We start from the raw sequence: 16,160 nt of genomic DNA, 5'->3' as shown, positions 1-16,160 counted from the left end.
TTGGATTCAAGTCTGGCTACTATATTTACCTGTTCTGTGACTTTAAACTCATTGCTTAAATTTTATTCACGCATTTATTCAGCACATATTTATTTAACACCTACTGTGTTCTAGACTCCATGCCAGGTACTTGGGATAAAGTGATAAGCCAAACAGGTAAGGTCCTTGCTCTGCTGGACCGTAATTACAGCACAGTAGACTTACCCCTATTTTTCATAATCGTAGTAAACCTAAGAACAGGCCATGCCTCCATCTCTTGATGCTTTTAGCTTTTGGTTTGTGCTTCGCATGGCATTCTAATACCCTGCCATGTATTAAAGTTATTTGCATATGTGTGTTCTCTTTCAACCACATTGTCAGTTCGCTGAAGGTAGGGGCCATCTCCCATTTCCATAGTGCAAACAGAGCTGTGCACATACTACTAGTTGCTCAGTGAGTTCTGTTGTGCTTTTGTAGACCCAGGGTTAGACTACGGAATAGTTACAATGTGTAGTATGTTTTTAGATGCTCCCTTTGTCCTGTCAGAATTATGCATTAAAAAAAGGAACAAAGTAATACCTATTTAGTTTCTATTTGCTCTAAGGCCTCTCCTTCCAACCTACTACCCAGCCAATAACCCAGCCGATAACCATTATAAGCTGAACTCACAGTGTTTATAACTTGGGCACCTTAAGTTTCTAAAAACTGAATAACAAGTCCACTCATGCTTCCTAGTAGAAATATTGTCCATGTGCATAAAACAGAATGTTAAAATAATGTTCTTTTTACTAAATAGCTTTTGACTTGGTAATGAACAATATGTTGTTTTTCCCTGAGAAATAATTCTAGGACTTTAGTCCTGAAGATTATATTTTATTTTATACATTTTCAGCTTGCTGTTTTTATGTTCCCAATGATCTTACATTAAGTTAAGCATTTGTTTATCCAAAACAATAGGTCAGCTATAGCCAAGTTATAACCATACCTTTCCTCTGCACACAGAATTCCATTATAAACAGCATGTGATCATATTGCTTCTAGAATTTATGATTGTTTTCTTCCAAAAGGAAGCTAAATTTAGCCTAGTAATTCTGCATGCTCCCAAGGAAACAATGCCTGCTGTGATTTCTAGAATAAATGAATCTGAACCACAATTCCTTTACTTGACTAACTGAGAACGTTTAAATATCAACGTAGTCATTAGCCACCGATATTAAACCACATGACAAACCAGCAAGGGGCTAAGAACGGTACTTGCGATGTGTCTGACTTCATTGCTGAGTGAATCTGACCCAGTGGTTCTCAGGCCCTTAATACAGAGCATTGTTTGCGTCTCACATAGTTCACTAAAATGCCTCCGTCGTGGTCTGAGTTCTAAAATTAAACTATGTAGAGTCATGTCCAACTGCACAAGGCACCTTTATGTGAAACAGCTAGAGATTTTTTGTTGTTTTCATTCGATTAAAATGTCTGGTTAGGAAGCTCTGTTTGTAATAGTTTAACTGGTATAGTTCTTTCCATCTCTTCTTCGTTTCTAATGACAGCTGAATTGCTCTCGCCTTGGACATGTTTTGGCAGATACACGTCTCACCATGAAGGCCCTGGCTGTGCTTGCACCCGGCCTCCTCGTGCACCTGTTGACCTTGGTGCAGACGAGCGCTGGGGAGTGCAAAGAGGCGCTCGTGAAGTCTGCCATGAACGTGGACATGAAGTACCAGCTCCCCAACTTCACCGCGGAAACGCCCATCCAGAACTTCGTCGTGCACGAGCACTACGTTTACCTCGGAGCCGTTAACTACATCTACGTCTTGAATGACAGGGACCTTCAGAAGGTTGCTGAGTATAAGACCGGGCCGGTGCTGGAACACCCGGATTGCTTGCCGTGTCAGGACTGCAGCCACAAGGCCAATGCCTCGGGGGCCGTGTGGACAGATAACGTCAACATGGCCCTGCTCGTGGACACGTACTACGACGACCAGCTCATCAGCTGCGGCAGCGTCCGCAGAGGCACCTGCCAGCGGCACGTGCTGCCGGCCGCCCACGCCGCGGACATCCAGGCCGACGTGCACTGCATGTACTCGCCGCAGGCGGACGACGAGCCCGGCCGGTGCCCCGACTGCGTGGTGAGCGCCCTGGGCACCAAAGTGCTGCTCTCCGAGAAGGACCGCTTCATCAACTTCTTCGTGGGCAACACGGTGAGCTCCGCTGACCTCCCGGCCCGCGCGTTGCACTCGATATCGGTGAGACGGCTGAAGGAGACGCAAGACGGCTTTAAGTTTCTGACAGACCAGTCCTATATTGATGTTTTACCCGAGTTCCGAGATTCTTACCCCATTAAGTATGTCCACGCCTTTGAAAGCAACCATTTTATTTACTTTTTGACGGTCCAACGGGAAACTCTCGATGCTCAGACTTTCCACACGAGAATCATCAGGTTCTGTTCCGTAGACTCGGGCTTGCATTCCTACGTGGAAATGCCCCTGGAGTGTATTCTCACAGAAAAGAGGAGAAGGAGATCCGCAAGGCAGGAAGTGTTTAACATCCTCCAAGCGGCCTACGTCGGTAAGCCTGGGACCCACCTCGCCAACCAAATAGGGGTCAACCTGGATGATGACATTCTCTACGCCGTGTTCGCGCAAAGCAAGCCCGACTCCGCCGAACCCATGAATCGCTCCGCCGTCTGTGCGTTCCCGATCAAGTTGGTCAATGAATTCTTCAACAAGATAGTCAACAAAAACAATGTGCGATGTCTGCAGCATTTTTATGGACCGAACCACGAGCCCTGCTTTAATAGGGTAAGTCACTCAGGTTCCCCACTTACAAATTATGAGATATAAATCAGAACAAGTATCGGTCTAGAGAAGAATATTAAGGGCTTCTTGCTACTTGGGAAATGGTCTTAATCCAAAATATTGGCAAATCCTTTCCAAGAAAATTTAGAAATGGAATCTTCACTTAAAAGTCAAATCACAGCTTGAGAAAAAATGCGGTAACTAAAAGAAAAAATAAAATATTTTTACAATTTGGGTTTGCACATTTGCCAACACCAGATTATTAAACTTCTCATAAGCTTTAGCCGTTCTGGTCAGATTTACACAAAGTGTAACACAACACCAATTCCTATAAAACATGATTATTGAGATCCCAATGCAGTCTTTACAACATTTAAAATTAGGCGCTCAAGTTAATTTGTGGCTTTGGAAGGCGTTTCTCTTATGAGGCCCCAATTCCCTCACAAATATGCAAATAAATGGTCAATATTGTTGGCATTACTTAAAGAAACTTAAGTGAAAACGAAACAAAACAAAATCTCTTCTAAAATGTTGGTAAATAAATGAACTAATATACTTCTCTAAATAACATAGAAAACTAGAGAGGAAACCTTTGCTCCCAAATCCCTCCCTTGGATCTTAACATCAGTCATGAACTTCCCACTTGAATAGACATGTGTCTACCCAGTTGTAGGTTAATACTTTCTATCTGGCTGGTACTGATACATATAAATATGAATATTTTTGATCAGTGATTGTTTATCCTTCCATGGAGTGGTATTTTCACAGGACGTATTAAGGAAACTCTCTTTTGCGTTGATTTCGGTGTAGTAAAAGCTACCAGCTATGCCTGGGGATTTACCCTGCTAGTCATCAGATCTTGGTGCCGAAGGAAGAGCACAAAATTGAGACTCCACAATGGCCTTGGCCTTTCTTGGCTTGCAACCAGATTTGAACATACAGACCTGGCTATGCCACTCGTGATCATAATTGAATGAACAAATAGTATAGCTTTTCTAAAGACGATTTGACTGTAGAAATGTACATCTCTCTTATTCTAGCAGTTTTCAATCTGAGTAATAAAGGTTATAATTGCAAGTAAGTAGAACTTGAAACACGTCCTTGGTGAAAGGAAGTATGTCATTTGCTGAGGGGTACCAAGGGCATGTGAATTCAGAAACATTTGGTTCACTTTTGCTGAAATGTCTGGGGTACTTCCCCAGATGGAAGCTCCAAGTAATTTTTTTTTTTAATAACGTTTAGAAACTTCTGCAAAAATGAATTCATCTTTTGGGGAATTACAAACATAACTTCCCTCCTTCCCCTTCCAAAGCCTATGAATACACATAATATGCATATGCATATATCCCAACTATGACTTACTCTTCCCTGCATGTGTTTAATATATGTTGCAAACTGCGTAAGAAGCAATGGGATTGCTAGTGAGGCTGCCCCTTTCCTTCACTAGAAAATACAAAAGAATGAAAGGAAATGAAAGGACTTTCAGAAGCCTGGAGTTAGGAAATAAAAGTGCAATATTAATAGCATTCCAGAAAAAAACACTTTTCCTGCATCCAATGAATTGCTTCAGAAACACAAGTTTAAAAAATGTCTGTTAGGAATTTCTCCACGTCTTCTAGAGCACATGACTTTGCTATTTAAATCTTGTTTTCTTAAAAATTGAAAAGAGACCTAACTTATGAGTTTATATTGATATCTTATTATTTTGTTTTGTTCATGTCAGCCCCCAGATGTAAAAGTATTTATCAATTCTAGAAATTCCCAAAACATATCTGAACTTTATCGTACACCTTTGACTTTTTTAGTGTTCCAAGGGGAACAAAAAGACAGGCTTATCCAATGAAATACAGGTCAGTTTTATCACTCAGGAAAAATGCCCAAAATGCTCCAGCCACACCTAAAACCATTATCACTCCCATCACACAAATTTTTGTGGGAAACAAGATGGAACTCGCCAACGCAGTCTTCTTACAAGGAAGCCAACTTCTATACTGGCCAGATTCCATAAAGACAAATACCTTCAAACCTCCTCTATTTATTTGCCTGTTTATCTTCCCTGGTTACTGAAGATCAGAATTCTTCCAAGAATGAGACTACCCACATTCCCAGTTTTCATATGCCCGTTCCACAGAAAACCCCAGATCGTACCAATAATCAGCATACAGTCATTTCCAGCTTCATTTCAAAACAAGGCACCTAGAGCCATTACTCACACAAAAACAAAATGATTTACAAAATCAAACCAGTTTGGAAAGACTCTAAGCAATAAGATAACTCCATTTTGTCTTTGCAAATTTACTTGGCAAGCTATCAGGTGACGCTTCTAACAATTTCTTGGAACTGAGTTTTTATTTTGTCATAAAGTTTGGTGAATAGACATGTACATTGTAGTTTTTGTTAGCAAGTCTAATCAATCAGATCTTTATGGAGGGGCTGCCGTGTGCTCTGGGGAGAAGGTTAAGAAAGCTGTGGCAGTGATTTCCCGCTGAGGTCTGCCCGGTCCTTAGAATATGAGCACAGCCACAGAAGGGGTTTTCTGGCCCTCCTTGAGCTTCCCTTCCTGTGCAAGAAGGGTTTCTATCACAGGATCAGACAGAGAGAGTGCCAAGAAAGGGTAGGTGTATCAGGCCTGACTTGCTCATTTAAGATCACTCATTATGTTGCTTTTCCCTCTCTGACATTTTATAAAGCACTAGTTGTACAAATTCTTCATATACATCTTCTCATATTGAAGATATCACTAAAGCCCTCTTTTGAGTCATCTGATAGTTTCCAGAGCACATCATCTTTACCTCCAAGTTCTTTGTGCTTCAGAACTCTTTGCTTCCACATATGACGCTGTTTCTGGAAACTTATCTCAAGCCACAGGTATAATATTAGCGTCGATTGTATCAGTTGTTCTGTAAGAGTTTATTCTTGATCTTCACAATGTTACCATTTTTTTGTGTTGCTTTTGAAAGTTATTCTTAAAGGGTTTGTTTAATGTGACTTCCAACACTTAGAATTATGAGATTATATACCCCCAAATATCTTAAATATCTTACCCTCCATTTTTCACCCATTCATCAGTGGACCTCTGTAAGCATCTGAAACTAGTATTAATTGAAGTTGTTTTAGACTAATGCATTAGTCCCTAACAGCACATTATTATTCAAAATAAAGTAACCGAGAAAATGCCCCACGACTCAATATGGAGACTTTGTAAAGCCCCAAGTTTGGGTAGGAAAAAACAAACAAACAAACAAATACCTCACATTCTATCTGGGACAAACAGGATTAAAAATTCAGTTAATTTTAAGCACATTTACTGGAATCTCCCACAGTATCATGTAAAGGATTTATTAACATGACAATTATTCCAGGAAAAAACTAGAATCAGTACACATTGGCCCTATCTCCTAAGAATGAGAATATTGAATAAGGGACTTTTTTAAGCCCCAAGTCTGCGAAGACCCTGTTCCCTAATTCTAGCACACTTACTAAGAGAAGTAGAATGATATATTTGGAAAGACTTGTGATCAAATTTGAAATTAAAAAGGGTTCTCTCACCTACCCAGAAAATGCAGTCATATGTTTTTTGTACAATCTCATTGTCAAAGTTTTGCTCTGTCTGTAAGCATTTGAAAGAATAAGTGGAGACTTGTGGCAGATATTTTCATCAACATCTTGGTCATCTTCCTGACCAATGATTGACCAGTTGAAGGGGGAGGGCATGCCGTTTGGTGCAGACACATCTGAATGAAGTCCTGGCCTGCTGCATACCAGCTGTGCGACGGCTGCCATATTACTTAACTTTTTAGAGCCTCGGTCTCTTCTTTTGTAACATGCAAGTGACAATACTTCGCACAGTTTTGTAAAAATCTGGGATAATCTATTGAACGTGCCTAGCACAATAAGGTGACCATAAATTGAGTTCCTTGGGAGGCGGCATGGTCAAATGGCACAAGACTAAAGTCAAAGAGATCTGGGTTCAGATGCGTACCCCGCGATTTTCTACCTGCCTGCCAGGAGAGCATCATTTAAACTCTCTCTGGACCGGTTTTCTTCCATGCAGGACTACTGTGTGAACAAGTGTAACAATGTTTGTAAAAGACCCTAACTCAGTCCAGGGCACATAATAAATAGCAGCGATTACTGTGAGAAATACTTTTGTAAAGAAAGGCAAATTCAAATGACTGGGTTGCTTTCTGGAAGAGGTACATTGTGATTTTATTGCTCATGAGGCTCTCCCTACCTGTTATGAGTGACCCACCTCCATAATGCTTAATTTCTTAAAACAATAGCTAAAAAAAGAAAAGAAAAGAAAAGAAAAGAAAAAGAAAGAAAGGAGAGGTGAGGAGTGGTGGTGTTTGGGGGGCAGAGAGAAAGACAATTGAATCAGAAATGTATGGTAGCCAAGCTACAAAGTACAAAGTGTGCTGCTTTCCCCAACTTTCAATTCTACCTGCCCATGGCCCTTTAAGATACTGTGCTCATGTAATTTAGTTATACTGTGCATTCAAAAATTTGCACATAATGCAATTAAAAAAAGAACTGAACCTCACAGGATGTTTTTATCAAGCTTCCTTGTTTTTAATTATCATTTATACTCAAATTCAAAGGTAGCCAACCGCTTCCCCAAAAAAAGGAAACTTAAAGTAGTAATTTTCCATCTCCCTCAAAGAGTGCCAAAGTTAAAGGGTCACCACTCAGAACCATCAAAGGAAGAAAGCAAAGTGATTAGAACAATTTTGAATGAAAACAAAAGCAAAACAAGATGCAAACAAGGAATAATAGGAATAGGCAGAAAAGTAAGCACACAGTGATGTTTCTTTATTACTAGTATAAAGATGATAGATGAGTAAAATTGGGTTACATTTAAGTTGTAATGGAAGAAAATAATTGCAGCCTTCCATCAGGAAACCACAAGGACCATTATTGATCTGTCATCCTCAGGGCATGTCTCGTAATATTTAATAAAATAAACAAAGATTTATAATTCTTTATAGGCCGTATATCTATAATCTCCCACACCCCACCATTTGAACTGGGAATGTGGAGTCAGTGTTACAAATAATATCCATGTAATTATACTGGTTTGGCATGTCTTATTTAAACAATCCAGCCTCTCAAGAGAATGCATTTTGTGTTAGGGATGAAAAATGTGAAGTCAGATTTCAGGGTTTTTTTACTTCCTGTGCTCCGAAATGAGAGAATGTTATCCTATATGAAAAATGTTATTGAGGATTCTTCATTCTAAACTCCAAATATCTTGGCCATGTGCCAAATGTAATAGCTACCAAAGCAAAATATTGCAAGAAAGAAAATCTTTGAGGTCTAAGCATTCAATATATACTTTTTTTTTAAAATCAAAGTAGAAATTTATTAATTTTATACTTGATGCCTTTCCTTCTGTAAACTCTTCTTTATTTCCCAGGCTCAGGGAGTCACTGTTCCTTAACTTACTTTTTTGAACCCGTCCCATGAAAAGTGGCATATTGCATTGTTTTATGAAAAGGAATTTTAAATTACTTTTTCTCCAGAATTTTGTAACACTCTCTGAGTTCACTGGGCACACCCTGAGAGTATGAGAAAATGCATTGCAGAGTGAGCCATTAATGACTTTTGCTTTTTTCTCTTCCTCTTCCCAACTTGTCTCGAAACCATGTCATAGCTTATTCACTGGTCTACCCCAGGAAAGAATGAAGAAGCAAAAGCATGATGTTTTTATACGCTAACAGCAAAGAGCAACAGTAAATGCAGAAACAGTCACCAACAGCATAGGTAGGCCTTACCTGTGTGTTATACTGACTCATGATGTGATGGATGTTTTTGCCCGTGTGTGGGTTTTTAAGAGGGCACTATGCCACATGCATCAAAATTCATTCTTCATTCTTCATAACGTTTTTGGAAGCAGGTGGCGAGCTCTGTGTTAGATTTAAGTAGTTGGTTTCTATGCGGAGATTCATCTGGTAAAATTAATGTAGTAAACAAGAAGGAGTTCATGCAAAAAAATCTTCAAGTTGCGTTTTGAAAAGCTGAAGTGCTAGTAACATCTTGAAGCCACAGCTCTAGTCCATGATCGTCATGGCCACACCACCACATGGTGAGGGACTTCTGAAAGCCTGTGCGTCCTGCATGTCGATAAGAATATTAATCTCCTTGAGTCAGAATGGATATCAGATTTGGGGTGTTACACCCTTACTTCAGAATTCTCTCTTCTCGACTGCCATCCCACCCTAATAAGAAAAATAAGAAGCTGTCAGAACTGGGATAGGAGACCCACTAGGAAATTCTGCTGTGGCTTATTCCTGGATTGGCACAGATGCTGAGTTAGTGGGCACACAAGTCCACAATGACTAAGTGCCCAGCTACGTGCTGCAAGCCCCATCTGCAGCCGGGGAGGGCTGCACGGGCTGTTACCAGGGAAAAGAAACCAGGACTCAACTGCTCCTGCAGCCACTAAAACTCTCCTGACTTGTTCTTTTGTTTGTGTGTTTTTAATAATAGTGAACGTGGTAAGTGATTCTAGGATCCCAGCTAGATACATTCCAGTCTGCTAATTAAATAATTTCCTAACTGAAATATTCCAGGCAGGTTCGTTTGCATGTCAGTTACTGGCTGAGCGGTGTTGACTTCCATCCCCAAACCCTTGAGGAAGAGGCATAGAGCACCTCACCCTAGAACTGAGCTAACATTGGAGCAGATGGAATGCACCTACCTTCTCCGCTTCAAATATGTTCTCTAGTTTTTAAACAAGAGGACACAAAAAATGTCTTACAACTGCATGCCAATATAGAATAAAGGCTATTTTAACCATTCTTAATGTTCACAAATAGGGAGAAATGGTTTGTGGATAATATAAATATAAAACAAAAAATAGAAATCATGAATTCAGATTAAAATCTGACTTTAGTTGTCTTAAGTGGGTAAATCACCAAAATATTTATTAATCAGAGATGAAAAGGGTAGATGATATTTCACATTGTGCTCTAGGCAAAAGGGATGAATTAAGGTCAGTTGTGATTTGTAAAGTGTTCTTCTCTGGAACTGATTTCATGAAAATTAAGTTTGCTGCGTTGTCATTTCAAAATACATAGGTTAGTCATAATTTGCTAGAATTTGTGTTCGTGTAGGAGAAATGTGTAAATCTGTATGATATTAAATTTTCTAATGACATTTGAAATTTAAAATCCTATTAACACTTGCATCCAGCAACCGGTCTACTAAATAAACTATAGGTGAAGTGGTGTTCAAGAAATGGGAAGAATGCAGAGATTAAATTGGTCTGTGAGCCGAGTGAATCAATAGTGTTTAGTGCTAATGCACTAAGCAGATTACAAGCGCTACTGAGTGGCAGTCAATAGCAAAAACGAATATCTCTAAAATTATCTTGACAATAAAATGTGCAATACTTTCCATTTATTTTAAGCTAATTACGTTATATTCTTGTTCTTTCATCTTATTAGTTTAAGCCAAGTGCTAGAAGCCTACTTTATTTAGTGCATAAAATGGCCAAGAATTTATAATCATTGTTTTCAGCAAGAGACAGAGGAAAGGATTTGTTCATACAACCAAGATTCAACAAGAAATTCAGCAGATATTTATTGAGTGCCTAACCCTATTGGTATTAGAGTGGTGAGTGACATAGGCAGGCATGGCTCTTGTCTTTATGAAGCAAACACACGAGGGGAGGACATGACCATAAATGATCAGTCACACCAACAAGCAAATACATCATGATGATGTATGCAATATAGTGAGAGAAATAAACAGCTGTACATGCAAATGAGGAGGAATATGTTAATTTGGTAGTATCGTCGCAAAAAGCCACCCTGAGGAGGTGAAAGTTAACTTTTACATAAGGCTAAAAATCACCTTTACGTAAAACTCAAAATTTTAGAAAAAGTAATATATCTTTAGTACATGGGCCGGTACATAGCCAGTATGTAATTAACTAATAATTATGACCTATTTCACAGGCTATAGGTCTGATCTACATGCTGCGGCATTTAAGCAGCTTTTTACAGTGGGTTCTGGCTGTGAGCTCGTATCACTCTGCACTTACAAAAACATGTCACAAGGAGTAGAGCTCTGCTAGACCATTTAACTTTTTTAACAGTTTTTGTGTTGTTGTTTTTTAAATAGTTGTCACTGTGTTCAAACTGCCTTTTTTTTGACTTCTGAATGAATTGTTACTTTTCATTGAGTGATTTTTAGTCTGAAGAAGAGAAAGTGTAGATTTCTAGACGCTAGGACAGAAGTAAGGAGTGCTCGCTCTCACTGCCTCTCAGCCTGTCACCTTATCAGCTTCTCTGAAAACAAATAGTGCTTATGTCGGTTCAAGTTGTTTCTTTCCTGGTACCCCTTCCTTTCTTCTTTGGCTAACACTTGGGACCCTATTTGTCAGAAGAACCTGTGTTGCTTGAGAGTGGAAAGGATTATCCTGTTACCAGTAAGTCCTATGACAAAGTGAATCGTATACTCCTGAGAACACACAGAATCAGCTCTTTTGAAACTATCAAAATTATAAAAGTTGATTGAATTCAAGGGAATGTGATGCTGAGGTGGGCCCATCATATTATATTGTCCTTCTGCATCTGTGCACTGTCCTCTGCACAATGGCATCCATTTTGGATGATTTCCTTCTCTTGTGAATCTTGCAGCCACGTGAGATGAGTGTTCCGGGGACTCACGGGGATGTCAGGGGCGCCTGCTGAGTGTACAGGCTTTGCTAGCTGGTTCAAGCTGCCTTCATGTTGTTCTAGTGCATCTTTAGCTGCAGACACGTTTTTGCCTTTGTCTCTCATTTTAATCACGTTTATCTGTATCTATCTGTCTGTCTGTCTATCTATCCATGTATCCATCTATCTATGTTTAATCGTGTAAATATCTAAGTAACTTTAAGATCTTAGAGGGCAGGCAGTTTGTCATGCTTCTTTGTGCCTAAGCTTATGCATGTGCTTTACAGATTGTAGACAGTAGTGTTGATTTTACTTGACAAAAAATGGTGTCTCCCAAAAGAAGTCTGTATATTTACAAAGTAAACAGAGACCATCTGAATTGATGAAATGTTTGGATAAAAGTCCTCGATAAATCTACAAATGCATTTTTATGACTGGATCATAAAAGGCTTTGTTTTTGTCATTTCCACAAACCACAGAGATGTGAAATGCAGGTACAAAATATGTATGTATGTATGTATGTATGTATGTATGTATGTAGAATCAAAAGAAATACGTTCTTCTGTGTTCACATGTGTTTAGCCAAGAAAGAAGTGGAGTTTGCCAAGGGAAAAATGAGGGAACAGGAGGTACTTAATCTTCAGAGCTTATTCTTGTGCCTACATGTCAGAGGTCACTGGCTTGCCCCTTCCTGGAGGCTGTAATTACAAGCAGAGGACTATTTACTTTCCAGTAATGTGACCATAATCTTGAATGTAAGAGATTGTTTATAAGAGTACCATGTGTGTAAGGGTTATATAAAACCTCAAGAAAGATAATAGGGAGGCGAGATTATTTTTCTTCATATATTCACTAATAGGAGAAAGTCCAATAATAGAGGTGAATATGAGGTCAAATTAGGTGATCCTGGTACTTAAGGAACCGAATTAAATGAATAAAGAAGAGGAATTTAGAATAGAATACAATCTATCTGATGATTCATTAAATGTAAACTTATTTGTGGCTCCAGCATCATGGTAAACAAGAATCAGTAAACATGTTAGTAAGAGTAATTGAGAAATATTTCTAATTTGCGAAACACCAGTTATGTTGAGTTTATCTAGACCTGATATGGAAAAAAAAAAAGGGCAGTGTTTCTTATTCTCAACTACATTCTCTTTCATTTCTCATTTCAGAAGAGTCACAGAAAAGGTATTGATTCCACGTAGAATTGGGCAGACAAAGCACAAGATCGATTCTGTTACTGGCCCAATATTAAAGATATTAGTCAGTGTTTGCAAAATGATGAGTAATATATAATGGTAGTTTAACAATAGCAGGTATAATGAGTAATTAGCCTTGAAAGGTCAAAGTACAGCTTTTTGGCGTGTACAAAGAGGACTAAGATACATGCCTACTTTTTAAAAATGATGATATGTTATGGCAAATTGTGAAAATGATTATATTTTCTATTTACTGTTTTAGAATCAAATGCTTATGGAAACATAAGTAGAAATTTCATATTTTAAGGCATGCAATGCTTTTTATGACCCTGGGCATGTGGCACAGTGGCATACGAATCACCCCCAGGCCTTTTTAATAGCTTCTGTACAGGAAAACATATTCGCGTCAGTATTGAAAATCTGAAGTTCAACATTGGTGGCACTGTTACAGATCATAAAAAATTATATACCAGGACTTTACCACACCTAAAAAAAAGAAAAATTTTTATTTAAAAAAAAGAAAAAAAAAACCCTCCAAATTATTGTGGGATCTAGGGTAGCCGTAGTGAAAACTATATAATATTGAGTATCTTATGACCCTGGTGATAATATTCCAACTGAATGCAGATGAATTCATGAAAAAAGAAGGACTATGAAATGTTTGGAAAGTAAACACCTACATTTTCATAAGTAAATATTAATTTAGTACTTGTGTGAGCTTTAGATATTAAAGTTTCCCTTGCATTCTCCGGGTCCTTGGAACCAGCTGTTCTAACTCCCAATGCCTTATTTAATACTCTAAATGCTGGGGATTCAAGAAGTAGTTAGGAAACAGTCAAATTTTCTATTTTCTCTGCCAATATGTAATAAAATCTCTCTTCCAGCGAATGACTGGACAATTATTTTAAGAACAATGTTGGCATAGCTTTATTTCACCTTTTCTGCCACTGGCAAGGCCTTCATTCTATACTCTAAACTCTGGGTAAATCACAAGTGAAAATGAACTATTGCTTGTTTAATGCTCTGCTTCCTTCTCGCCTTGTTCTTGTCTATCAGCCTCAACCCAGTTCCCCAGTGGCTCAGGAAACCCTCAGCTGGGATTAAGCAATGGTTTACACAACCTCTCTCATTCATTAATACATGTTGACATTTTCATTCCGTGCACCAGCCTTATTTAAGACTTTCGTAAGCACCTTATTCCGCTGCTGGTTTGGGTGCAATGAACAACACCTATTTAATCAAGAAACTTAATGTTTCTAGAGAATCATTCAGCCCATCTCAGCCTTCTTCATTAGCACAATCTATTTCAATCTGCTGCTTACATTCCTTCTTGAGAATAAAACCTGGTCTCATTCACAGTAAATACTAAGTTTAAAAATCTTCTTCTTTCCTTCTACATATAAGCAAAGCAGAGAGAGAAAATTGCAGGTTAGCATTCCAGACAGGTTTTGTGTGATGAGTGTGTTGAGAATAATACCTGTAAGATAAACCTAGAATCCCTGTCCCCATCCTCAGCTCCAGCCAACCTCTTAGTCTCCATAATGCTGCTGGAGTACGTACTCTTTCCCCAGAACACACCCATTTGTGTAATTACGTCCACTAAAATAATTTGAGGGCGTCCCAATGGTTTCAAAGTCAAATCCACACTCTTTAGTACGATATTCAAGGAGTTCCTCACCTTCGCACTGGCCATTTCTTGGTCCTTCTCACACCAGGTGGTATGCTGGTAGACGTTTTACTGTGAGAGAAGAAGGAGCAGAAGCCCTGATTTGCAGTGTTTGCAAATTTCCATTCCTTCCTTGGTGGAAGTACTCCCACCGAGCCAAATTCGAGCTACAAAGGTAAAGTCACTGAACAACAATTAGGAAGAAATGTTTACAGTTGGCTCTGCAATCTGGTACAAAACGGCCTACGCACACCACTGCCACCCTACCCTACCCTCAGCCTGTCGTTCTTTGTGTGTGTGGGCCACGGGACATTTAAGTTCTACTCTCAGCAGATTTCAGTTATACAACAGTGTTATCAACTATGGTCACCATATTGCGTGTATTAGACCCTCGGACCTTACTCATCTTTTAATGGTAAGTTTGTACTGTTTTACCAGCCTCTCCCTCAACCCATGCCCCAGCCCCTGGCAACCATCTTTCTACTCTCACTTTCTGAGTTTGACTTTTCTTTTCTTTTTTAGATTCTACATGTAAATGATACCATGCACTATTTGCCTTTCTCTATCTGGCTTATTTCATTTAGCATAAAAGCTTCGCCCATATTGTCTCAAATGACAGGACTTCCTTCATTTTTAAGGCTGAATAATATTCTATTAGGTTGGTGCAAAAGTAATTGTGGTTTAAAAGGTTAAAAATAATTGCAAAAACCACAATTACTTTTGCACCAACCTAATATATATATGCCACATCTTCTTTATCCATTCATCCGTTGACAGATACTTAGGTTGCTTCCATCCCTTGGCTATTATAAATAGTGCTTGAATGAACATGGGAGTCTAGACATCTCTTCAAGATAATGGTTTTGTTTCTTTTGTCAGGTTAACACTTTCTCCCTATTCTTTACAACTCCAGTCAGGCATTTTCTTCCCCAGGAAATCTTCTCTAGCTTTTCCTGCAGCCCCATTCTGGATAAGCTGTCTTTCCTGAGTACTGAGTAGCACCCTTTAATTATTTCTACCATGTCTCTTACCACACTCTGGTAACATGTTCACTGGTTCCCTTATCAGCCCCCTGAAGATACTGACTTTGACTTTTATCTCCACATCCCCATTACCTGACACAATAGCTTGAACAAAATATGTGTTTATCAATTGAGTGAACAATTATGACGAAGCCCCCATTTTCAAATAATGTAATAAAATGCTGATTAGTAAAAATAATATTTAGATAAAATAGTTTTTAAATCTCTCCTCCAAATCTCTAAAAACTAGTATATGGAACTGAGGAGTTCCCAAAAATTAAATTGGCAACTGAATAAATTCACACACACACACACACACACACACACCCTCACACCCTCCTCCATCCACTAGTTTGGAATGAAGATGGATCAGAACAAAGAGGAGAAGGAAAGATGAAGATAGAGAGGTCAACAGACAGGAATTCCAAGCTTTGTAAATAAAACTGGGAAAACACACGCCATTAATAGGAAAAAGACGGAAGAGCAGTATCTCTGCTCCGTGAGACTTTCTGGAGCTTGTCCACTGAGCTCCCCCTTTGAGTGGGTGATACTGTCTGTATGAGGGACTTGTGGCAACAACTTGGGGTGATGTTCCAGCAGAGGTGTCCCCACCCCCATGAAGTCTGCATTTGGAATCCACAGATTTTCACTCTTGACCACCAATCTCTGATTTCAGGTTGAAGACAATGATTGGTTAAAGAAAAGAAGTGGGTTAGGGTGAAGGTGTTTGAAATACCAGCCTTCCTGTGGCCACATGGTTGGAATCCAAAGGGCGCACTCGCAGGCACGAAGAGCGTGCTTGGTGCAGAGAGAAACTTCCTTGAGCTTGGCCTCCA

The 16,160-nt window shown here is 39.2% G+C and overlaps 1 protein-coding gene across 6 annotated transcripts in view; it reads left to right on the top strand.

The window, feature by feature from the left end:
• MET (MET proto-oncogene, receptor tyrosine kinase) overlaps positions 1-16,160 on the top strand; it is a 112,333-nt gene that overhangs the window by 28,598 nt on the left and 67,575 nt on the right. For 2 of the 6 annotated variants that reach the window (XM_019743213.2, XM_019743211.2), the window contains exon 2: positions 1,558-2,774. The exons of 2 other annotated variants lie outside the window; for them this stretch is intronic. In XM_019743213.2, coding sequence (XP_019598772.2) covers positions 1,572-2,774 — 1,203 coding nt within the window. In that variant the 5' untranslated portion in view covers positions 1,558-1,571. Of the gene's footprint in view, positions 1-1,523; positions 2,775-16,160 lie in introns of all 6 variants that reach the window. 2 more of the 6 variants (XM_019743215.2, XM_019743212.2) reach the window with 1 other exon arrangement.

This window comes from Rhinolophus sinicus, linkage group LG11, assembly GCF_036562045.2.
Source record: "Rhinolophus sinicus isolate RSC01 linkage group LG11, ASM3656204v1, whole genome shotgun sequence".
Taxonomy (NCBI): domain Eukaryota; kingdom Metazoa; phylum Chordata; class Mammalia; order Chiroptera; family Rhinolophidae; genus Rhinolophus; species Rhinolophus sinicus.
The sequence above is the reverse complement of the archived record's forward strand: the minus strand, read 5'-3'. Positions and strand labels throughout refer to the sequence as shown.